The sequence below is a fragment of the Oncorhynchus keta genome, chromosome 12, assembly GCF_023373465.1.
Source record: "Oncorhynchus keta strain PuntledgeMale-10-30-2019 chromosome 12, Oket_V2, whole genome shotgun sequence".
Classification (NCBI taxonomy): domain Eukaryota; kingdom Metazoa; phylum Chordata; class Actinopteri; order Salmoniformes; family Salmonidae; genus Oncorhynchus; species Oncorhynchus keta.
Window position 1 is genome coordinate 28,733,346 of NC_068432.1, and position 25,721 is coordinate 28,759,066.

The 25,721-nt window shown below is 40.6% G+C and overlaps 1 protein-coding gene across 1 annotated transcript in view; it reads right to left on the minus strand.

Annotated features, from left to right (window-relative positions):
- Positions 1–17,462: 17,462 nt before the first annotated feature.
- The window catches only part of LOC118391794 (connector enhancer of kinase suppressor of ras 2-like), a 39,094-nt gene continuing 30,835 nt past the window's right edge, over positions 17,463–25,721 (minus strand). Inside the window, exons 19-22 of the mRNA XM_052457958.1 lie at positions 25,484–25,587; positions 24,809–25,298; positions 18,766–18,965; positions 17,463–18,661 (exon numbers count right to left, since the gene is read on the minus strand). Of these exons, the coding sequence (XP_052313918.1) occupies positions 18,614–18,661; positions 18,766–18,965; positions 24,809–25,298; positions 25,484–25,587 (842 nt within the window). The 3' untranslated portion in view covers positions 17,463–18,613. The remainder of the gene's footprint in view (positions 18,662–18,765; positions 18,966–24,808; positions 25,299–25,483; positions 25,588–25,721) is intronic.

The following is a 25,721-nucleotide window of genomic DNA, read 5'->3' on the forward strand; positions in this document are numbered from 1 at the left end:
AGCTTTCTACACCTAGCTACATATTGTACTTCCATCCTCTCAGGCCAGGGACACAATGTATGAATTTATGGTTGGATCAGAATCGCCATTATAATCATTGACCAGTACGGAGAATTAAGGAAAACCACAAGTCCAAATCCCTATCTCCATCTACGGCTAATTTAGTAAAGGGACAATTTTAGCTAGCTAGCCACCGCAGGACAATGAGATCCAAAAATTAACGTTGTTTCTTTCAATGACGTATTGCTCTCGATATGATGTGATTGGAGGGAAGCCAAATCCAAACTGGCTTCCCTAAACACTTTCCTTTGGTGTGCCAGGTCCATTCACATTTGAGATCACTCAGTTTAGCTCAATGTTGACTGGCTATTATTGTATAGCCAATAAACAAACACAAAAGGGAAAATGGCCACCTAAATATAATCCCCAATCCGAGACAACGATAAACAGCTGCCTCTGATTGGGAACCATATCAGGCCACCATAGACATATAAATACCTAGACCTACAAAACCCTAGACATACAAAAACCCTAGACAATACAAAAACTAGCAAATCCACCCTCGTCACACCCTGACCTAACCAAAATATAAAGAAAACAGAGACATTAAAGGTCAGAGCGTGACAGTACCCCCCAGCTCCGGTTCTGGACGTAGCCACCCCTCCTTACTCTGATCCCTCCGCCATTGTAAAACCGGACCATGGATCATCGCTGGAGACCCCTTATCTCAGCTCACTGGTCACCATAGCAGCACCCACTTTTAGCACGCGCTCCAGCAGGTATATCTCCCTGGTCACCCCCAAAGCCAATTCCTCCTTTGGTCGTCTTTCCTTCCAGTTCTCTGCTGCCCATGACTGGAACGAATTGCAAAAATCTCTGAAGCTGGGGAATCACATCTCCCTCACTAGCTTTAAGCACCAGCTGTCAGAGAAGTTTACAGATCACTGCACCTGTACATAGCCTATCTGTAAACAGCCAATCTATCTACCTACCTCATCCCCATACTGGTATTTATTTATTTTGCTCCTTTGCACCCCAGTATCTCTACCTGCGCATTCATCTTCTGCCGATCTACCATTCCAGTGTTTAATTGCTATATTGTAATTACTTCGCCACCATGGCCTATTTATTTCTTTAACTTACCTCATTTGCACTCACTGTATATAGACTTTTTGTTTTCTTTTGTTCTCCTGTATTATTGACTGTATGTTTTGTTTATTCCATATGTAACTCTGTGTTGTTGTATGTGTCGAATTGCTACACTTTATCTTGGCCAGGTCGCAGTTGCAAATGAGAACTTGTTCTCAACTAGCCTACCTGGTTAAATAAAGGTTAAATATATATTTTTTAAATGGCTATATATGACAATGCAATGCCATAAAGTCAACCGCGGGCACACAGAAACTGATCTAACGTGCCAAGTAGTTTTTACTTGTGTCCCCACATGCCAATGTAACCACTAACTGGTGCTCACAGTGAGTATGATATAAGACATTGGATGAGCAAAATGTTAGAGTCCCAACAAGGGCAACCATGGCTGTTATTATGATGAAGTTATGGATTATAATCACAAGGCTAGCTATTCGACAGTTATTGTAGCTCATGACGACATTGTAGCACAATGGCATACAAATGGCAAATCCCGGTCAACAGCCATCCCAAACAGAACAGAGGACTGAAAGCTGCAAGTGTAGTGAACAGACCACATCCGCAACAAACATAATCCTTGACGAAAAACATTCATCGCAGTGGCAAAACATTCATCCCAGTGGCAAAACATTCATCCCAGTGGGAAAACATTCATCCCAGTGGCAAAACATTCATCCCAGTGGCAAAACATTCATCCCAGTGGCAAAACTGAATATCATTCTGGGAACAATCCAAAGGGGAGTTAAGGTGTCAATACAAGCAATATAACCTATCAGCACATACATAGGTGAATGGAGAGTCTTCTGTTTCGCAATAGTAAATACCAGAGCAATGTTGGTAGTCATTGAGAAACAGAAGCCAACAAAGGAAGGAATGAAGAGGAGTCATCGATACTCATTCAGGGAAGTACAGTGCCTTGCGAAAGTATTCGGCCTCCTTGAACTTTGCGACCTTTTGCCACATTTCAGGCTTCAAACATAAAGATATAAAACTGTATTTTTTGTGAAGAATCAACAACAAGTGGGACACAATCATGAAGTGGAATGACATTTATTGGATATTTCAAACTTTTTTAACAAATCAAAAACTGAAAAATTGGGCGTGCAAAATTATTCAGCCCCTTTAATTTCAGTGCAGCAAACTCTCTCCAGAAATTCAGTGAGGATCTCTGAATGATCCAATGTTGACCTAAATGACTAATGATGATAAATACAATCCACCTGTGTGTAATCAAGACTCCGTATAAATGCACCTGCACTGTGATAGTCTCAGAGGTCCGTTAAAAGCGCAGAGAGCATCATGAAGAACAAGTAACACACCAGGCAGGTCCGAGATACGGTTGTGAAGAAGTTTAAAGCCGGATTTGGATACAAAAAGACTTCCCAAGCTTTAAACATCCCAAAGAGCACTGTGCAAGCGATAATATTGAAATGGTAGGAGTATCAGACCACTGCAAATCTACCAAGACCTGGCCGTCCCTCTAAACTTTCAGCTCATACAAGGAGAGGACTGATCAGAGATGCAGCCAAGAGGCCCATGATCACTCTGGATGAACTGCAGAGATCTACAGCTGAGGTGGGAGACTCTGTCCATCAGTCGTATATTGCACAAATCTGGCCTTTATGGAAGAGTGGCAAGAAGAAAGCCATTTCTTAAAGATATCCATAAAAAGTGTTGTTTAAAGTTGCCACAAGCTACCTGGGAGACACACCAAACATGTGGAAGAAGGTGCTCTGGTCAGATGAAACCAAAATTGAACTTTTTGGCAACAATGCAAAACGTTATGTTTGGCGTAAAAGCAACACAGCTCATCACCCTGAACACCACATCCCCACTATCAAACATGGTGGTGGCAGCATCATGGTTTGGGCCTGCTTTTCTTCAGCAGGGACAGTGAAGATGGTTAAAATTGATGGGAAGATGGATGGAGCCAAATACAGGACCATTCTGGAAGAAAACCTGATGGAGTCTGCAAAAGACCTGAGACTGAAAACTGCTGTTCACAAATGCTCTCCATCCAACCTCACTGAGCTCGCTGTTTTGCAAGGAGGAATGGGAAAAAAATTCAGTCTCTCGATGTGCAAAACTGATAGAGACATACCCCAAGCGACTTACAGCTGTAATCGCAGCAAAAGGTGGCGCTACAAAGTATTAACTTAAGGGGGCTGAATAATTTTGCACGCCCAATTTTTCAGTTTTTGATTTGTTAAAAAAGTTTGAAATATCCAATAAATGTCGTTCCACTTCCTGATTGTGTCCCACTTGTTGTTGATTCTTCACAAAAAAATACAGTTTTATATCTTTATGTTTGAAGCCTGAAATGTGGCAAAAGGTCGCAAAGTTCAAGGGGGCCGAATACTTTCGCAAGGCACTGTAAATCCAATGAAATACAATTCTGAATGGGAGAAATTTCTGAAGGTTCCAAATTCCATTCCCATTCCAGGACTTGGGAGGTTAAATCAATACCTGCAACCCAAATAAGAAAACATATATTAGTGCAGCTTTAGTGCATATTTCAACCTATCATGAAAACAGTGAGCAATGACTTAATCTAAAAGAAAGAAATCACTTTTTCAACTGACCCCCAATAGTTCTCCAGCAGTATTCTTTAGACAGTGGTTTTCTGTCTTCGCTCAAAGCTGTGTATATGGGGGAATTGAAGCACATACATTTCATTAAAAGATTTAGCATTTGAAGTGAAGTCAGCAAGAAAATGTGATCAACGGATGGTTTCTCTGTACCTTGTTGTTGATGTATCAAGGCATCCCATTATTGACCCTGTCATGTAAATGGCTCATCACTTCTCATAGACTAAAGAGAACAAAGGAAGGAGCACCAACAGTACACTGTCCACAGTGTCTTACCCCTCATCATTATTGGCTATATTCTCCTCCTGGTCAAACAATGGCCCCATCTTAAATTCTCCTCCCAAATTCCCAATTCCCTTAGCACTGTCGCCAAGACCAGTTTGGGTTCTAATTGGTGTTAGAGTAACTATGACTGTAGTAACGGGTTGCTGTACCAAGGCCACTGTTATTCACAACCCTTTCATCATCACCACACAATTAACAAGACTTTCCACCTATATCATAACAAGTTACTAAAGAACTTGCAACCGGGACCAAAGTTCAAAATAAAATTTGAAAACATGACCCGCTTCACACTACTCACTGCTTGTCTGCAACGTGCTGTTAGAATGACGATAATCTATCTTAACCAGGACAGAATAAAAAAAATGTATCATGAATTCTGGTGTATGTATGTTGTTCCTCAACCCTTGGTAGGGTCAAAGGTGATATGGAGATCTGTGGTGTGTTCATGAACACGCCATCATTTGCCATGTGGATGCCATTAACTGCTTCTCAGGTAAGGTTAAAATATTACTCAAGTAAGACATGATGAGAGTAATGCCATGGCCATGGAGCCTGTATACCAGAAACTCAATACCCACCACCCTAAACATACTTTACTGTATTTAGTGTGGCCCTGTGCAGACAGAGGTGACAGAAAACTTCAAAATATCTACAGTATCTACAGTACACTGGACTATGTGCAAACTGGAAACCCCATATCCTAAGGACGCATTTATTGTAGCTATGGACTTTAATAAAGGAAATATGGGGACACATCTGCTGTGCTACATAAACATCACGTAATCAGGATCATTGCTACTCTCCCATCTGGGACAGCTTCAAGGCTCACCCCCACCGACCCTTCGGCAAATCATATTACGCCTCCATCCTGCTCCTCTTCACCTATAGGCAGAAACTTAAACAGGACGCATTCATACCAAGGACTGTTCAATGTTGGTCTGACCAAATGGAATCTATGCTATGTTTTGAACATGCTGACTGGGAAATGTTCCAGGTCGCCTCTGAGAATAGTATTGAAGTATACACTGACTCAGTGACTGGGTTCATAAGGAAGTGCATAGAGGATGCTGTTCCCACAGTGACAATTAGAACTTATCCAAACTGTGGATAGATGGCATTCCCGCAAAACTGAGAAGTGCAAACCAATCAAGAAGAAAAACGACAGTACATGGACAAAATGGAATCTCAATTCAACTGCTCAGACACGAGACGTGAGATGTGGCACAGATTCCAGACAATCACGGATTACAAAGGGAAAGCCAGCCACATCGCGGACACCAACGTCTCGCTCCCAGATAAGCTAAACACCTTCTTCCGCCGATTCGAATCAAATAAAGTTGAGCCGCCAACGTGGGCCCCCTCCGTTCATGAGGACAGTGTGCTCTCGTTCTCAGTGACCAATGTGAGTAAGTCATTTACTGTAAGCGTGCTAAAGTGACCAGTGTTCAATGACTATGTACAGTACCAGTCAAAAGTTTGGACACACCTACTCATTCAAAGGTTTTTCCGTATTCTCTACATTGTAGAATAATAGTGAACACATCAAAACTATGAACACATATGGAATCATGTAGTAACCCAATAAAGTGTTAAACAAATCAAAATATATTTTATATTTGAGATTCTTCAAAGTAGCCACCTTTTGCCTTGATGACAGCTTTGCACACTCTTGGCATACGTAGACTCTGGGAGTCGAGAAGCAGGTGGTAAGTTTAATACAACAAAGAACATGGAACAATACAACATAGGAGTAGCGTCTCGAGTACCAAATAAAGGGGAGGTAATGAGTGAGGTAATGGAGTCCAGGTGTGCCTCATGATAAAGTGCAGGTGTGCGTAATAATTGATGCCAGGTGCATCGTTACGATGGTTTCCAGGATCAGTGGTTAGTAAACCGACGAGGTCGAATGCCAGAGGGGAGGAGCGGGAGTAGGCGTGACATAGTTTTAGAATGGCCCACAACATGGTTTATGAATGTAAAAATATTTATTGGTGATCCGCTATAGGAAGATAAAAATGTTGCGCCAGTAATATTGGTCAGATATTCTGACCTGGTTGGGCTAGCAGCAAGCCATTTTGTTTGGAGTAATGGTGCAACCATGACACTAACGAATCTGCAATTGCTTGTTTCTCTAGGGCGTACAGAAACAACACTACAGCAAAGTCTTATCATTACAACAATTATCTGGGAGATTCTTTTCATAGTCGCACAGTGCTCCCCCCAAAAAAGCTCCTGGTCACAGACCAAAATATTTTGTCGCACATGCGAATTGGTCACACTTCAGAGCCCTGCTTACTGTAGTTGAATAACCAAAATATAGTTTTTCAAACCATAGCTGGCACACCTTTTGCAAAGTTTTTTGTATCTTAATTCTGTACTTTATTTCTGCTTCTTCAAGTAAATGGGTTTTTGTAAGATTTTCAGAGGAAAATGTTACATATAGTCAGAGTTTTGCATCGAGCTGTATCATTTGTTTAACTATGCAATCAATGTTTTTTGTTTGGTAAACATTTAAGTAAAAATCTGAATCTCAGTATCATTCTGGTACCGTGGAATTCCACACATACACAGTGCCTTCAGAAAGTATTCAAACGTTTTGTTATGGCAAGCCTAAATAAGTACAGGACTATAACAAGACTTACAAGTCACATAATACATTTCATGGACTCACTCAGTGTGCAGTAATAGTAGTTAACATGATTTTTTAAATGACTACCCCATCTCTGTACCACACACATAACATATGTACGGTCCCTCAGACGTGAATTTCAAACACAGATTTAACCACAAAGACCAGGGAGGTTGTCCAAAGCCTTGCAAAGAAAGGCACCTATTGGTAGACAGGGTGAACATTTTAAAAAGCAGACACTGAATATCCCTTTGAGCATGGTAAAGTTATTCATTACACTTTGGATGGTGTATCAATGCTCCACAATACTAACCTAAATAACTGACAGATTTTACGGGGATTTTTGTATTATGCTAATGTATTTTAATGTATTTTTATATATTTTAATGAAGGAAAAAACTATACATGAAGAAACTACCAAAAAAGAAGCAGAATGAAATGTGAAAACCGAAACAGCCCTATCTGGTGCAAACACAAAGACAGGAACAATCACCCACAAAACACTCAAAGAATATGGCTGCCTAAATATGGTTCCCAATCAGAGACAACGATACACACCTGCCTCTGATTTAGAACCACTCCAGACAGCCATAGACTTTGCTAGATAACCCCACTAAGCCACACACCCAACACCCCACAAAACCCCAAGACAAAACACACCACAATAAACCCATGTCACACCCTGGCCTAACCAAATAAATGAAGACAAACACAATATATTACAACCAGGGCGTGACAGCTAATTATATTTCAGTGGGGGACATCAACCTTAGAGGGTTAAATACACATTGGATGGTGTGTCAATACACCCAGTCACTACAAAGATACAGGTGTCCTTCCTAAAGCAGTTGCAGGAGAGGAAGGAAACCGCTCAGTGACTTTAAAACAGTTACAGAGTTTAATGGCTGTGATAGGAGAAAACTGAGGATGGATCAATAACATTGTAGTTACTCCACAATACTGATGCAATTGACAGAGTGAAAAGAAGGAAGCCTGTACAATATTCTGAAACATGCACCCTGTTCGCAATAAGGCACTAAAGTAATGCTGCAAGAAATGTGGCAAAGAAATTAACTTTTTGTCCTGAATAAAAAGTGTTATGCTCATGGCAAATCCAACACAACACATCACTGAGTACCACTCTTCATATTTTCAAGTATAGTGGTAGTTGCATCAGGTTATGGGTATGCTTGTGATTGTCAAGAACTACGAAGTTATTTAGGATGGAAAGAAACATAATAGAGCTAAGCACAGGCAAAATCCTAAAGGACAAACTGGTTCAGTTTGGTTTCCAACAGACACTGGGAGTCAAATTCACCTTTCAGCAGGACAATAACCTAAAATGACAAATATACGCTGGAGTTGCTTACCAAGATGACATTGAATGTTTCTAAATGGCCTAGTTACAGTTTTGACTTAAATCGTCTTGAAAATCTATGACAAGACTTGAAAATGCCTGTCTAGCAATGACCAACAACCAACTTCATAGAGCTTAAATAATTTAAAAAAAGAGTAATGGGAAAGTATTGTACAATACAGGTATGCAAAGCTCTTAGAGATTTACCCCTTAAACACTCACAGCTGTAATCACTGCCAAATGTGATTCTAACATGACGCTGCCAAAGTTTATGATATGGCTTCCAGGACACATACTTTAGTCATTTTAAAAAGAACAAGCTCAAGCAATTTAAAATATATTGAGATGTTCACCCCCAATCGATAGAATCTTTGTTTTCTAGCTCGTCACACTATTTTTCCAATCACCTCGATTTTGGAGTATAGACCCATTTCCCAACCGCTTCATGAAAAGTAGTGTGGTTAATAATGGGATGGAAATCCTTTTTAGTTACATATCCTTAGGAAAAGCTTATATTACCATAACAAGGTTGTTGATTGAAGTTTATGTCTTTATCTCTTTGTTCAAATAATGTCAGGGCTATTCGTAATTTACTCGAGCGTAAGGCTATTTTCCTGTATTGCAAACGGTTTAATGCAGAATCATACTTTTTACAAGAGACTCATGCTTGTTCTTCCAATCTATCTTTTTGGAAAAATCAATGGGCTAACACTATCTGGTTATCATATGGCAACAACCACTCTGCAGGTGTAGCAATTTTAAGAGGTGCATTTAAAGAGAAGATCATCAGTAGTAAGACTCTGGACTTTGTAAAACCACTCTGGATGTTGGTTCAGTTTATCAGTATATTTCAACAGATAAATGTTTTTATTAGGGAATATTTATGCATCCAACAACAAACAAAACAACAGGATATTATTTCAAGAATTTGAAGAAGAAATTCATAGAGTTATAGGTGTATTTCAGGATACCAAAATTATCTTAGGTGGAGATTTTAATTCTGTATCTAATGTGATGATTGACAGATATCCCCCTCCTATGTCTTGGTCTTGGATTAGTAGATATTTGGAGATCTAAATGTCCTGATAAAAAGGACATGCCCAGACAGTCAAGAATTTACTTCTGGTTGATTTCTAATTCATTAGATAATTCTGTAGTCAAGGTATCAATTGAACCAACAATTATTACTGATCATGAAGTTATATTCTTATCTTTAAATATGAATGGATCTGAAGTAAAACCGAATCAGAGTTATTGGAAACTCAATAGTAGACTGTTGGAAGATGATAATAACAAATGTGTATTTTGTGATTGTGACCCAGAGACTCTTGACCATTTATTTTGGGACTGCTCTTATGCCAGAAGACTTTGGTGTGAGTTAGAATATTTTATTTTAAAAGAAACAACTATTAATGTTAATATGAAAGACTCTGATATTATGTTTTATTTTGAACCAAATTATATGGACCCTGATTTAACTTTCATTGTGCATTTGTTTATCTTTCATGGAAGATTCTTTGTCCATAAAATGAAGTGGGCAGAGAAGAAACCCCTTTTCACATTATTTAAGATAGAATGTAAATATTATTTTGAAATGATCAGTAAATGTAAAAACAAAAAAGCAATATGCACCATAAAAGTATTTAACAAATAGAAAATGAATGTTGATATGTAACACCCCTGTCTGTTAGGTTTATCTACTCTTGTTTGTATATTTCTGTTTTTTGTATTTGTTGTGTTCATAATATAAAATAGATATTAAAAAATAATACTACATTTTTAAAAAATATAATAAAAAACTTAAGTATATTTTAGCAATGACATTTACTTTTGATACTTAAGTATATTTAAAACCAAATACTTTTAGATTTTTACTCAAGCAGTATTTTACTAGGTGACTCACTTTTACTTAAGTAATTTTCTATTCAGGTATCTTTACTTTTACTCAAGTATGACAATTGGGTACTTTTTCCACCACTGGTTTTACTTAATTCTCCGTACTGGCCAATGATTATAACGGTGATTCTGATCCAACCATTAATTCATACATTGTGCCCCTGGACTGAGAGGATGGAAGTTCAACATGTGGTATGCTAATGTTAAATAGCTAGCCTGGTGCATCGTTGCCCATGAAAGGTAGTTAGGCTAGCAAGCAAGCATTTTAGCCAGGTAGCCTAGGACTACAAAAACTAAAAGCGTGTAATGTATGACAGAGTCATAGACTGTTTCGGCAACATGAAAGAGAGGAGGATGGCATTGGTGTTTTTCTTCAAGTAGGTGTGTCAACATGCTTTTTCTAGTTGCACGCAGACAAATCAGTACCATGGACAGCCACATCATATTTAGCTTACGTGGATTGGACCAAAAAATATTTTTGGGTATTTTTTAGTTGTAACTGTATTAGACTAAGTATATGTGATTAGATGATGTTGAAATGTTGAAATTCACTGTGGTTCTAAATCAATAATTGTTTAGCAGTCCGAAAATATTGGAAACATTACCTTGCTTGACCATGCTGTAGGTCATGTGGTCCTTCTGTAGCTCAGTTGGTAGAGCATGGCGCTTGTAACGCCAGGGTAGTGGGTTTGATTCCCGGGACCACCCATACGTAGAATGTATGCACACATGACTGTAAGTCGCTTTGGATAAAAGCATCTGCTAAATGGCATATATTTTATATGTAACTGTTTGTTACATGCAATATGTTTTGTAGACTTCACCAGACAGATGTCTCTCTGAATGTATTCTACCACTGTGTCTTCTTATTGCCTCGGGTTTAGGCCTATATTCTGTATCACGGTGTCAAGGCATATGAGCGAACAGGTTGTAGATCAAACAACGCAACACATAGATTGTAATATGGCTGTTTTTCTGGATTGGCTTCCCCAGTGAGTTTACCCACGCACCGCTACTGATTGGATGTGACATGGTTAGACATCCCCTTTTGTTTAACATACCGTTAAGCAAGTTGATTTGTGTGTTCAGTGTGTTATTCATGCAATCTGTGTAAGTTGATGTATGTAATGACAAGTGTATTAACTATGCATTGTGGAGCAGACTTATAAATGCATAGGTTCAAATTTATTGGAATCCAAACTGGATTCAAGACCAGCAGGTTAAGAATATTGTTCTGCATTGAGCTAGGTATACTACATTACCAAAAGTATGTGGATACCTGCTCGTCGAAACATCTCATTCCAAAATCATGGGCATTAATATGGGGTTGGTCCCCCTTTACTGTTATAACAGCCTCAACTCTTTAGGGAAGGCGTTCCACTAGATGTTGCTTTGCTGCAGGGATTTGCTTCCATTTAGCCACAATAGCATTAGTGAGGTTGATTACTGATGTTGGACAATTAACCCTGGCACACAGTCAGCATTCCAATTCATCCCAAAGGTGTTCAATGGGGTTGAGGTCAGGGCTCTGTGCAGGCCAGTCAAGTTTTTCTACACTGATCTCGACAAACCGTTTCTGTATGGATCTTGCTTTGTGCACGGGGGCAATGCAATGCTGAAACAGGAAAAGACCTTCCCCAAACTGTTGCCACAAAGTTGGAAGCACAGAATCGTCTAGAATAGAGTGGTGTGGCCTACCACTTCGAATTGTTGTTCCTCCTAGATGTTTCCACTTCACAATAACAGCACTTAAAGTTGACTGGAGCAGCTCTAGCAGGGCAGAAATTTGATGAACTGACTTGTTGGAAAGGTGTCATCCTATGACACTGCCACTTTGAAAGTCACTGAGCTCTTCAGTAAGGCCATTCTACTGCCAATGTTTGTCTATGGAGACTGCATGTATGTGTTCTCGATTTTATTCACCTGTCAGCAACGGGTGTGGGTGAAATAGCCGAATCCACTAATTTGAAGGGGTGTCCACATACTTTTGTATTGTGTAGGTAAGAGTTAGTGTATAATGAGTTGGGGTTGATCTTCATCCCAGATCATGAGATGATCTCCTGTTGATATTCGTTACATTTGATCTGTGGTGTCCCATCCGGCTGCTGCTGCTACTACCTCATTCATCAACCTCCTTATAAGCTGACAGCCATGTTGAAGCTTCTCCCTTCTCTTGTCTTTAAATGGATATTATAGAGAATGTTCGGAGCTTTTCAAAAGCGTATCCACATAAGAGTTTACAGGTAAGAGGTACTTATTAATGCTCACTGCTGATATAAAGAACCATCCAACATTGAGGGAGAAACTTTTAGAGGAAACGTTTTATTTATCTTCTACAATCTGGGACAAGAATTCACACTGGCATTTTATCTACACCAGCCCACATTCCTGCACGCGCCACAGACTCACTATGCACATTAGTACCTGTCATACAGTATGTGTTCCCCTGAATCCACACCTACCCTAAGGGCTCTATTCAATCTGTAAAGCTGATGCATTACAGATTCCGCAATAGAAATGTGAAAGTAATTTCCGATTGAGCCGACATATGCAGAGTTTACCGTGAATGTAGTATCCGCTAAAGTAGGAACATTGCCTTTCAATTTCAATAACGTTGTAAATCTGAACTTTCGCAATACGGATTGAATAGAGCCCTAAGCGTTAATTACTATGACATGGCTCCAGACTAACATTTTCTCCTGATGCGACTAGCTTTTACAGTTAGTGGCACCAGCCCATGATTTGGTCAGACCCAAATCATGAGTAATCATCATGAACATTAATCTTAAATCATTCATAGTGCTTTATTAAGTGTAGTAAATAGCCTACTGAGGTATTCAAGAAATACGTTGTTTCATCCAACACGTCAAAGCAGGAATGCACAACTGAAGATATTTTGTGCAATTTAATCACGTGATTGTCATGACATTTGGGATGACGGTTAGACTATAGTTGCTTTATTTTACTTTCAAAATAGGACTCCAGAATTTCCAGATTGTTTTTATTGAATAGCAATTAATTACTTGAGGAAGTGGAAACTCAAAACACATTAACTAGATCGCTAACTATAAATATACTACCCACTGCCATTTATTCATCCAACAGTCAATTTAATGTCCCAAAAAAACGTTGCATTTGTTGGCTTCTACCCATGAGACCTATAGGCCTATAGGCCTTCGCAATGGCGGATATGCATTTCGTACACGCCGCTTCATATCTCAAAGCCTTAAAAAATATCTTGGTTGTAAAACAGTTGCTATTGATCTGAATATTGAGAGTTGAGAAATATAAATTATAGCTACAGAAAGCTGAGGCCCTCCACTATTCGACAGGGACAAGGGGATGAAACTTCATTTTGAGATGTTATACGATAAGAACACATTTTCCTCACAAGCGCATGGCTCGCTCATTACAGCAGCAGGCCCCAACAAAACAGGCACTGGAACAGGACACACTTTCATTACAAGAATCATGAGGTTAATGCACTGTTGGACCAAATCATGGTTTTATCCACCCATGAGATGAGGTGACAATTTAGAATGTGGTCTCTCTACTTTTATAGGCACCCTTTCCGTTTTTTACGATCCGTGATCTTAGCTGTCTAACTGATGATAGAATCAGAAGAGCAGGTCTCTTTGCTGATGCCACGTTTGACTTAGAATGTGAGTTTGCATGACCTCATCTCAGAAAACCGGGCCAGCCGTTTCCCACTGATCAGCCAAAGGCTCCTTATAGATCAGTATAACAGAGAAATTGCAACAAAAAAATCAAGTAAAAAAATGACAAATTAACAGGCCCATGGGCCGCTGGCCACGTCATCTTTTACATGAGTTTTTTTTACACCAAACAAAAAATGGTCCAGCCCATCTGGCATTTGAAATAATTGCCTGATGGCCAATCCGCCCTTGTCCCCTCATCAGGAATAGAGCACCAAAGAAAATATTTGAAATGGAGGAATCATCATTAAGGGAGAGGTCTGGAGATGGACAAGCCTTTGTTTATTATTATTGAATAAAAAAGTAAATTAGCCACAATACGGCAAACATGTGCAACTTCCATATATTTCAAATGGCATGGTATTCTGTTTAAGTTATACAACGCATGCTCAAACAATGAACAGTTTATAAATACAGTTATTTACCTTTTAGCAGAGATCACTTCAAAAACAAACACTTTCTCCTGTCGCTTTTACTTAAAATGTAAAATATTTCTTTGAAACACAATGTGGACGATGGGTTCACACCAGCAGTTTCCAGATCACACACACACACCTCGGAATACAAAACCATTTACAAACATTTGGATAGATAGCATGCATACAAAAATAAACACGTGTTTCTGATCAATGCTTCACAATTTACAGTACTGGTTTATTATTGCCAGTCCTCTTCTCTGTGCACCAGTTTCTGATTATTATAAGAGAGAAATTCCACCCTGCAGCCATAATCTATGTTCACCCAGTCTTGGAGTGTTAATACTTTCAGAATCTCTGAGGCACAACACTGAAGTTGAAAGATAATCTCCTTGCATTTTGTGCTGACATAGCAGTTGCGTGATATCCAGTTTATGAAATAAATATATACGCTTAACATACTGTACACTCTCATAACACACAGACATACAGCACATACTCATTTACCATTCACACATGCATAACATAAACATTGTAGACATCAAAAATACAATTGCTTATTATAGTTCATTTAGGATCAAGATTAATTGTAGTGATACTGTGCACAACCCTGGCATAGTCTTCAGAACAGACAGTACTGTACAGAAGCAGAAGATTCTAACATGGCCATGCAGATGAGCAGTGAGTTAAAGGGCGCCCCACTAATGCAGTCTTTCAGATGGGTGGAAATATCCAATATCATCAAACCAGAAAAGGCTGTGGATGTCATGGTTGCCTTCTAGAAAAATAAATCAAACAATACATTCCTCCACAGACAATGTTCTGAGTGCGAGTGGGAGAGTGAGTGAGTGAGTCAACGAGATGGGGTGGACAGAAACCCAGAGTGAGATGTATGTGTGTTGAAGAGCCTCTGAAATAGGGAGATGGGCGTAAAGACACATAACGTGACATTTTCCTCATACAAAACAATGAACTGTGCAAAAACATACCATCAAACACAGACCAGGATTCAATCAGATCAGCGCTAACCCCGGTAGTGACAAACGCATAGCTAAATATTGCTTTTGACAGCTCCAACACAGTTACACCTTCCACTGCCTAAACGAAAGCAATATTTAAACCTCTTTGGGGCTAGGGAGCAGTAGTTTGACGTCTGGATGAAAAGCGTGCCCAAAGTAAACTGCCTGTTACTCAGGCCCAGAAGCTAGGATACGCATATATATATATATTTGGATAGAAAACACTCTAAAGTTTCTACAACTGTTAAAATAATGTCTGTGAGTATAACAGAACTGATATGGCAGGTGAAAACCCGAGGACAAACCATCTCAACAAAAAAGAAGACTCAGTTTACCACTGTTTATAATAGCTATCATTTTTAATATGAGGCGAAAATCTCCCAGATTGCAGTTCTTAGGGCTTCCACTAGATGTCAACAGTCTTTAGAAAGAGTTTCAGGCTTGTTTTTGGAAAAAATTAGCTAGAATGTGTAGTCTTTCTAAGTTGTTGTTTGACTTGTTTGGAGAAGTTTATTGGTAACGTTTGGGATTAATTGTGTATGCATTGTGAAGGAGGGAAACCGGTGGATTATTGAATGAAGCGAGTTTTGGGCATATAAAGAAGGACTTTATCGAACAAAAGGACCATTTGTGATGTAGCTGGAACCTTTTGGAGTGCCAACTGAAGAAGATCTTCAAATGTAAGGCATTTATCTTATCACTATTTCTGACTTTCGTGGCGCACCTGTCTGGTTGGAAAATGTTTTTTTTTTTTTTATGCATTTGTGTTCGGGACGCTGTCCTCAGATAATCGCATCGTGTGCTTTTGCCGTAAAGCCTTGTTGAAATCTGACACAGGATTAACAAGAAGTTACGCTTTATTTTGATGTATGACACTTGTATTTTCATGAAAGTTAAATATTACTATTTCTGTCATTTAAATTTCACGCTCTGCAATTTCACCGGATGTTGTCCAGGTGGGTCACTAGTGGAAAGCCTGCGCCAGAAAGGTTAAGCCATGCATTTGTCGGTTACCGTGGGTTAACACTGATCTGATTAAATCCTGGCCTCACTATATTCTCCAGTGCAATTTCTGCTGTAACTTTCCTTTAACCTTTTCATACTTGAGTTCCAAATATCTCTAACTGTCCCTGCGTGAGTTTTTTCATGAGCGTGATGTCAGAATGCTCTCACTGTTCCAAAATGTGAATGTTACACAACAGGACAGTTACCTGTGCTGTCCTCAAACCAAGGCACGCTGCCGGCTAATTATCAATAGGGTATGTTTCGACTTGTCCATTTCAGAATATTTTCAAACAAGTTTTATTTTCTAACAAAAGTTTGGATTGAGGTGTGTTTCGCTTCCTCGTTAATTTGCATAAGAAGTAGCCCATTTCCCTCTTGCTGACAATTTATGTTTGAGGCTTTACTGAGCAGACAAACTTCTCTCTTCAACTTGAGCCCAAGACATTGCGCATCTCTCGTCAGAACAGGCCTTGCACAAACGTTTTCCTCCAGCACATTTTCTGGCTGGGACCCACATTGTCTTCATGGTTCTTTGTCTTACAAATTGGACTTTGGGCATGTTATTTATGTTTTATTTAACAAGGCAAGTCAGTTAAGAACAAATTCTTATTTACAATGACAGCCTACCAAAAGGCAAAAGGCCTCCTGCGGGGACGGGGGCTGACATAAAAAATAAATTTAAATGTAATACAAATATAGGACAAAACACACATCACGATCAAGATATTTGTATGGATCATAATGTGTTTACTCTTTTATTAACATGTTTTCAAGTACTGGTGACAAATAATGTATTCCGATTCTTGCATAGATTGTAATGGACACATATGATGCGTGAAAATACTTGAATGTTGTACTGATTATGATGAGCTAATGCTAAGTTATTTGCCGGCTATGTGTGGCGCCATGTTTGTGAACATTCTGTTTGACACGTTAGCGTCTGTCAGACCAAAGATGTTATAACAACTCGACTGACTCATGGTGCTTTCAAGACAACTGTGAACTCTGAAAAAAACTAGGCAAAATCATGGCATCAATGATCTTTGGGTCAGAAAGTTGGAGCTCTAGAAAGAGGCCCGAGTTCCCAAGTTGGAATTCCGAATTGGATAACCGTTCAAAACTTTTTTCCTGAGTTCCCAGTTGTCTTGAACGCGGCATCAGAATGTAACTTTGGTACCTCAGGGTTACCAGCTCCGATCCCTCTTTCCAGGGGGTTTATTTTTATTTAGCGTATAACCTTCTTGTGTTTGCCCCCCATTTATTGATAAATCCCCCATCATAGTAGTATTTCCTGCATCATATCCTCACAAGATACCCTCCCCTATTTCTACCCCCAATGGATTTGAAAACCCCCCACAAATGAAAGGAACCCCCCCACAAACCCTCATCCCTGTTTAGGTTTTGGACTATGGTTAGGCTAGGCAGTAGGCTTGTATTTGATGTGATGCTCTGTGAGGTAAAAACCTTTATTAGCTTTGTGATTTGTCAGAAATGGTTAATGACTTGTCAAGTCATGTGCTCCAGTTCTTGTATACACTGTAACAAGTACATCAACAATTTGTAATATGCTGAAAAGTGGCTAAACTAAGTTAATATTTTTCAGGCAATAAGCGCAGCAATCTTTGATTTTGTTTATTTGCGTTTTATAGTGAATAGCATTCTGGGATTAGAGAGTTTTTGCTTGTGAAACGTAAACCAACATGGCTGCCATCTTAAAGAATTGAGCTGTTGTTAGCATAGCTGACACGCATTTATTTTCTAAACAACATTACGTTAGTCTCATGCTCACCAGAGATGTGGTACATTGTAAACTAGTCTAGCTGTTAGGTCACTAACTTCAGTTTTATTTTTTTGTCAGCGCAACCTGTTATTTAGACTGGTTTATGGAATGAGTTTGGCTGTGGATGTGTTCCGTGTGATGCTTGGATGATGAAGTTCGCATTTATCTTTTACAATAAAATATAAAATTGAGGAATAAAGTTTAAGAACTTTATTTTCCATCAATACAACAAAAATATTTAGATGCTGTTCAGACAACAATGGTGTTTAGAAGCGTTTGTTGCATCATACATTGTTACTACTGTTCCAATCACGTATTTGAGATCGCACGCTGCAGGGACCACTCAACAATGATCACAAAAATATGTGATTGTACGCGTCAAAGGATTAACAATGTCAATGAGAAGAAGACTATTATTGAACCAGAGTTTAAGTAAATAGTGTGAACATGCATTGCACGCATTTTATGATGCAAACTTGGATAATTAGTCATCCCATCTATTTAATATGTTATCGTTATTTTGCTCACTGAACAAATTATTTTGCATGAGGAAAGGTCCTTAGAAGCAGATGTGGGCATGCAGAGAGAGTGAGATTGAGTGAGTGCGTGAGAGAGAAAGAGAGAGAGAAAGAGAGGGGTGTAACACTGGTTGTTATGGTTGTCTTCCAGGGATAAGGGGATGTCTGGGGTAGGGCAGTAAGGGCACGTCCCTTGGCAGGATGTATGGGATGACTGTAATGGCGCTGCTGTGTCCATGGTCTGTTCCACATAGGCTATCCTAAAAAACCCAACGATGGGTCAGAGTCCTGAAGAGGGACATTCTGTCAGGAGGAGAGAAGAGTACGATTTAAGAGGTAATACACTGTATACACTACACAGTACACACACACTGTACATACACTATATTCTATAGGTCCTCTCATACCTTGAGAGCACTCTGTAGGATGCGGAGACGGTGCAGCTTTTCACTGAGCAGTGGGTCGTTGACGCGGCGGACGAAGGAGCGTTTGTACTCCAGACGGGAGGAGGGCCGGTGATCGCCTATGGAGGACAGGTTGGCCCTCTCCAGGGCCCGGTACAGGTCCCCCAAAGAGTCAGCCTGAGGACGTCCCTCCTGCTCGCAGCCTGAGGACAAGCAGATTCACCATACGTGTTATTCATGTGCTGTTTTATTTTGCACCACATAAACAACAACAACAACATACATGTGAATCTAGATCTCAGCACAGCATTGCACTTCCTCAAGGGCAGGCAACACACACACGGTAGGCTGCTACTGTGGAATTTCCCATGTTATCTTTTACATACAATGCATTCAAAGTATTCACTTTTTCCACATTTTGATACGTAACAAGCCATATTGTCAGGTATGCGTAAATGGCTGTAAGGGAGTCAGGTGCAGGAGAGCAGATATTGGGTAGCCAACGGAGCCTTTTATTTAGGCAAACAAAAAGCACATGGCAAAATAAACACGAAATAACAATTTGGGTTAACATAACCCACCACAACAGACTAACGTGCGCATAACATGAAACAGAATAAACAATACCACACAAAGACATAGGGGAAACAGAGGGTTAAAAACACAACACATAATGAGGGAAATGAGAACCAGGTGTGTGGAAAAACAAGACAATACAAATGAAAATGAAAAAGGGATCGGCGATGGCTAGAAGACCAGCGACGTCGACTGCCGAGCACCGCCCGAACAAGGAGAGGCATTGACTTTGGAAGAAATCGTGACACTTATTCTAAAATTGATTAAATTGTTTTTTCCCCTCATCAAAATACACACAATACCCCGTAATGACAAAGCAAAAACTGTTTTTAGAAATGTTTGCAAATTTATTACAAATAAAAAACTGAAATATCACATTTACACAAGTATTCAGAACCTTTACTCAGTACTTTTTTGAAGAACCTTTGGCAGCGATTACAGCCTGAAATCATCTTGGGTTTGATGCTACAAGCTAGGCACACCTGTATTTGGGGAGTTTCTCCCATTCTCTGCAGAGCCTCTCAGGCTCTGTAAGGTTGGATGGGGAGCGTCGCTGCACAATTTTCACAATTTTCTCTCCGGAGATGCTAAATCGGGTTCAAGTCCGGGCTCTGGCTGGGCCACTCGTGGACAATCTGAGACTTGTTCCAAAGCCACTGTGTTGTCTTGGCTAAGGCTCATTGTCCTGTTGGAAGGTGAAACCTCGCCCCAGTCTGAAGTCCTGAGTGCTCTGGAGCAGGTTTGCATCAAGGACCTCTCTGTACTTTGCTCTGTTCATCTTTCCCTCGATCTTGACTAGTATCCCATTCCCTGCCACTGAAAGACTTCCCCACAGCATGATGCTGCCACCACCATGCTTCACCGTAGTGATTGTATTGGCCAGGTGATGAGCGGTGCTTTTTTTCCTCCAGACATGACGCTTGGCATTCAGGCCAAAGAGTTCAATCTTGGTTTCATTTTGGCTAACTCCAAGCGGGCTGTCATGTGCCTTTTACATTTCCTCATCTCTCACCCCTTCTAATACGACTAGCCCCGATGCTCCTCCATATTTTTCCCCCACTCCGCTACAAAGTTTATCCCTGCAGGCAGTCACTGAGTCCGAGGTGCTAAAGGAGCTCCTTAAACTTGACCCCCAAAAAACATCTGGGTCAGATGGTTTAGACTCTTTCTTCTTTACGGTTGCTGGCCCTATAATCGCCAAGCCTATCTCTGAGCTTTTTCACCTGTCTCTTCTCTCTGGGGAGGTTCCCATTGCTTGGAAGGCAGCCACGGTTCATCCTTTGTTTAAAGGGGAGATCAAGCTAATCCTAATTGTTATAGGCCTATTTCTATTTTGCCCTGTTCATCAAAAGTGTTGGAAACACTTGTCAATAATCAACTGACTGGCTTTCTTGATGTCTATATTATTCTCTCTGGTATGCAATCTGGTTTCCACTCAGGTTATGGATGTGTCACCGCAATGTTAAAGTCCTCAATGATGTCACCTTTGCCCTTGATTCTAAGCAATGTTGTGCTGTTATTTTTATCGACTTGGCCAAAGCTTTTGATACGGTAGACCAGGTATTTCCAAACCCCCAGAGGTACAAGCAATGCCGTCGGGGGTATGCCAAATAAAAATTTGATTCACATGAAAAATTATTATTATTATTTATGAAAAACATTTTCAAACAGTACATTTATATTTTCCAACGAGGCTATACATTTGGGTGAGTTTTTTTTCTCACCTGAGTAGTCTCGTTTCACTGCCAAAAATAAAATTAAACCATCTAGTGTTCAGCGAAATAACATAATGTCAAATACAGATATCTGAGTCTAATAATTAACATCCAATCACATTAACCGTTACTCTCTCGCAGGAAACCACTCTTGCTCAGACATTTAGAAATGAAACATTGACAATTTGAAAAATAAGCCATGGGAGTTTTTTGAGCAAGAATAAAGATGACTTTTGAGTAGTAAGACATGTATAAAAGCAACAGATACCATTTATAAGAAGGCTAGAAGTGTCTTCTATGGTGAGCTACCGAGTGGCTAGGACAGGCAAGCCCCATACTACAGACTTAATTCTTCCTGCTGCCTTGGATTTGGCTGGGACAATGCTGGAGGAAAAGGCCAAAACAACTCTACAGACAATGACTTCATCAAACAACACTGTTTCACGACGCATCAGTGACATGGCAGGAGATGTTTTGGAAAAATTACTGCTTTGCATACAAGTCAGTGAATTATATGCATTACAGCTGGATGAGTCAACAGATGTGGCAGGCTTGGCACAGCTTCTGGTATATGTCCATTACGTTTATGGGGGGTCAATTAAGGAAGACATCCTCTTCTGCAAACCACTGGAAACCAAGGACAACATGAGAGGATATTTTTTAAGTACTGGACAGCTTTGTGACATCAAATGGACTTTGGTGGTCAAGATGTGTTGGTATCTGTACAGATGGCGAAAAAGCCATGACAGGGAGACATAGTGGAGTGGTAACACGCTTGCAAGCAGTTGCTCTCGACTCCACTTGGGTACACTGCAGTATCCATCGAGAGGTTCTTGCTGCCAAGGGAATGCCTGACAGCCTGGAAGATGTTTTGGACACGATTGTGAAAATGGTTAACTTTGTTAATTAATCAGAAGCCACTGCCAGATTTCTGGATAGGGATTCACTCAGAGTTTCTTGCCTTGGAAAATCGCGCTGTAATGACACTGATGCCCTTTTCAACCACGTACCTATGTGAGAGTGGATTCTCGAGCGGCTGGATGCTCTTTACCATTCAGCCATCAGATTTGCCACCAATGCTCCTTATAGGACACATCACTCTTCTGTAAACTGGTCATCTCTGTATACCCATCGCAAGACCCACTGGTTGATGCTTATTTATAAAACCCTCTTAGGCCTCACTCCCCGCTATCTGAGATGTCTACTGCAGCCCTCATCCTCCACATACAATGCCCGTTCTGCCAGTCACATTCTGTTAAAGGTCCCCAAAGCATACACATCCCTGGGTTGCTCTTCCTTTAAGTTCGCTGCAGCTAGTGACTTGAACGAGCTGTAACAAACATTCAAACCGGACAGTTTTATCTCAACCTCTTCATTGAACGAATTGCAAAAATCGCTGAAGTTGGAGACTTTTATCTCCCTCACCAACTTCAAACATCTGCTATCTGAGCAGCTAACCGATCGCTGCAGCTGTACATGGTCTATCGGTAAATAGCCCACCCAATTTTACCTACCTCATCCCCATACTGTTTATATTTATTTACTTTTCTGCTCTTTTGCACACCAATATCTCTACCTGTACATGACCATCTGATCATTTATCACTCCAGTGTTAATCTGCAAAATTGTAATTATTCACCTACCTCCTCATGCCTTTTGCACACAATGTATATAGACTCTCTTTTTTTCTACTGTGTTATTGACTTGTTAATTGTTTACTCCATGTGTAACTCTGTGTTGTCTGTTCACACTGCTATCCTTTATCTTGGCCAGGTCGCAGTTGCAAATGAGAACTTGTTCTCAACTAGCCTACCTGGTTAAATAAAGGTTGAAAAAAAAAACAATCAAAGACTCAATCATGGACACTCTTACTGACAGTTGAGCTGCTTTGCATGATGTGTTGTTGTCTCTACCTTCTTGCCCTTTGTGCTGTTGTCTGTGCCCAATAATGTTTGTATCATGTTTTGTGCTGCTGCCATGTTGTGCTGCTACCATGTTGTTGTCATGTTGTGTTGCTACAATGCTGTGCTGTCATGTGTTGCTGCCATGCTGTTTTTCCTCTTATGTCTCTGTTTATGTGTTGTCACTCTTGTCATGATGTGTGTTTTGTCCTATATTTTTTTAAATAATTAAAAAATAATAATAATCCCAGCCCCGATCCCCACAGGAGGCATTTTGTCTTTTGGTAGGCCGTCATTGTAAATAAGAATTTGTTCATAACTCACTTGCCTAGTTAAATAAAGGCCCGATTGGTGGAGTGCTGCAGAGATGGTTGTCCTTCTGGAAGGTTCTCCCATCTCCACAGAGGAACTCTGGAGCCACCATCTCTGCAGAGACCTAAAAATAGCTGTGCAGCGACGCTCCCCATCCAACCTGACAGAGCTTGAGAGGATCTGCAGAGAAGAATGGGAGAAACTCCCAAAAGACAGGTGTGCCAAGCTTGTAGCGCCATACCCAAGAAGACTCGAGGTTGTAATCGCTGCCAAAGGTGCTTCAACAAAGTACTGAGTAAAGAGCCTGAATGTAGTATTTCAGTTTTTGCTTCGTCATTATGGGGTATTGTGTGTAGATTGATGAGAAAAAAATGATTCAATTAATTTTAGAATAAGGCTGTAACGTAACAATGTGGAAAAAGTGAAGGGGTCTGAATACTTTCCCGAATGCACTGTATACTGCCCTCTTATGGTGCTATTGTCACATAGCTCTTATTTTATGTTAAGTTATCTGGCAAGCTTTGTGGACTCAAACAGACCCAAAGGTTTTGTGTCTGGTAGTTGTCATACTATGTTGTCCATTTGTGAGACGTGCTGTGTGTTTCGGGGGTCAGTTGTAAATCTGTGCCTCTTGAAGTGTATCATGCAGTGTTTGCTGCATGTGTTGTGTTAGATATAGTCTACAGAGAGAGCAGTAGAGAAATTAGGACAGAAAAAAAGTCCCCTTAGGCATGTTTCTTTGTCCTCTTCAAAATTCAACATTAACATGGGCTGAAAGGACACGGATGCGTTTGTGTGTGTGTATGTGTGTCTATTTGTTATCTTAGGGCAGGCTTGAACATTTAAGGACATTTGTCTGCTTGCCTCTACACATGACAGCGACCGAATATTTACGATATGGATTTATGGAGACGCAGGCGATGAAGTCATCCAGGTCAATCATCAGACAGTGGTGCGTCTCTCTCTCTTCTTACCTTATATTATCTCTCTGCCCATCCCCTTTATCCTATTCTCATTGTACGTTTACATACTGGTATATGACTACCCTATGATTACTACTATGCTTGTGTGAAAGGTCGCCCTATGTGTTTTTCATTGTGCGTGTGTGTGTGCCTGTAAGACATCGAGGAGGGGGTTGGGCTGCCAGAATGAATTAGTGTCAATTAGGACACTAAGATTTCACTTCACTTTAGAATAGTGTCCTGGAGGTCTGTAGGGATGGGGGATGGGGCTGGTCTAAATTTCAGACAATCAGCAAAGTCTGTGACACAGACTGTCTGAACAATGCCTTTAATTAGTAACATCACTCACTACTGGTTACCAGGTTATAACCCTACAAGTAATAATTTCCATTTAAATATATTCAACTATTTATACCCATCAAGTTATATCCTAGAATGTGGCAGAAAGAGTGAGAGTGAGGTTGTTGTCAAATCTCTTTCTTCTCTGCCTCACAGTGTCATGTATCTCCATTTCATGGCGTCATCGTGGTTGTCACATCTCTTTGTCCTGTGTCTCAGTCATGTCTCAGTAATGTCTCACCTGTGTCTCTGGCCAGCTGGTAGCGGTGGTGGTCCGTGTGGTCAGAGGCGCTGGCCGAGGCTGAGAGTATGGCATGGAGCCCACTGTCTCGGGGAAGGGTGAAGCTACGGGGTTTCCCCCCAGCCTCTACAGGGACACTGGGGCTGAGTTGCAGGGGTAGTGGGCCATAGTGCTCCTGCATCAGGCTGCGCTGAGCAGGGAGGGTTGACTGGCGGCGGTACTCCACAGAAAGGCCACCTCCTCCAGGGGAACGCAGCAGGGCCTCCTCCAGGGGCAGGGTCTGCAGGTAGTGGAGCCCCGTGCTGCCCAGGGGAGTCTCAATCAAGTCCTGCCACGAACGCCTTTGACTGGAAGACTTCTGACCAGGGGAGCCGCTCCCGCTGCCTTCCTGTGGCTCGGGGTGGAACTCCTCATGAGAGGAGTGTGACTGGAAGGTTTCAGAGGAGACGCGGCCGTGTTTGGGCTCCAGGTATGGACTCATCTGGGACACCTAAAGAGAACCAGACAGAGAGGTGTAATGGCATTGTAACGGTTATTAATATAAATACCAGAATGATAAAAAAGGAAGAGACACAGCTAGAGAGGTATATAATGGCAATGTAAAAATAATGTAAATAACATATTAAAACTACGCACAGAGTTGTTGTCTAACTTTTTAAAGAGAGATTAACTTGCCGAGGGGGGCCTGGGGTAGCTGTCGTAGGGGGGTGGAGGGCTGTCCTGTTTGGGTATGGTTGACGGCATCTCCGTGTCCTCATGATCACTTTCACTCCAGTAGTCTGGTGACAATGGCAAGGAAGAAGCAGAAAAGAGGACACGTCACCATCAGAAAGAGACAATGTGGGGGGGATTTTCTAAAGTAGGGCAAACAAAGCAGCTATTGTCCTTTATTATTGCCAGCTTTATTAATGTG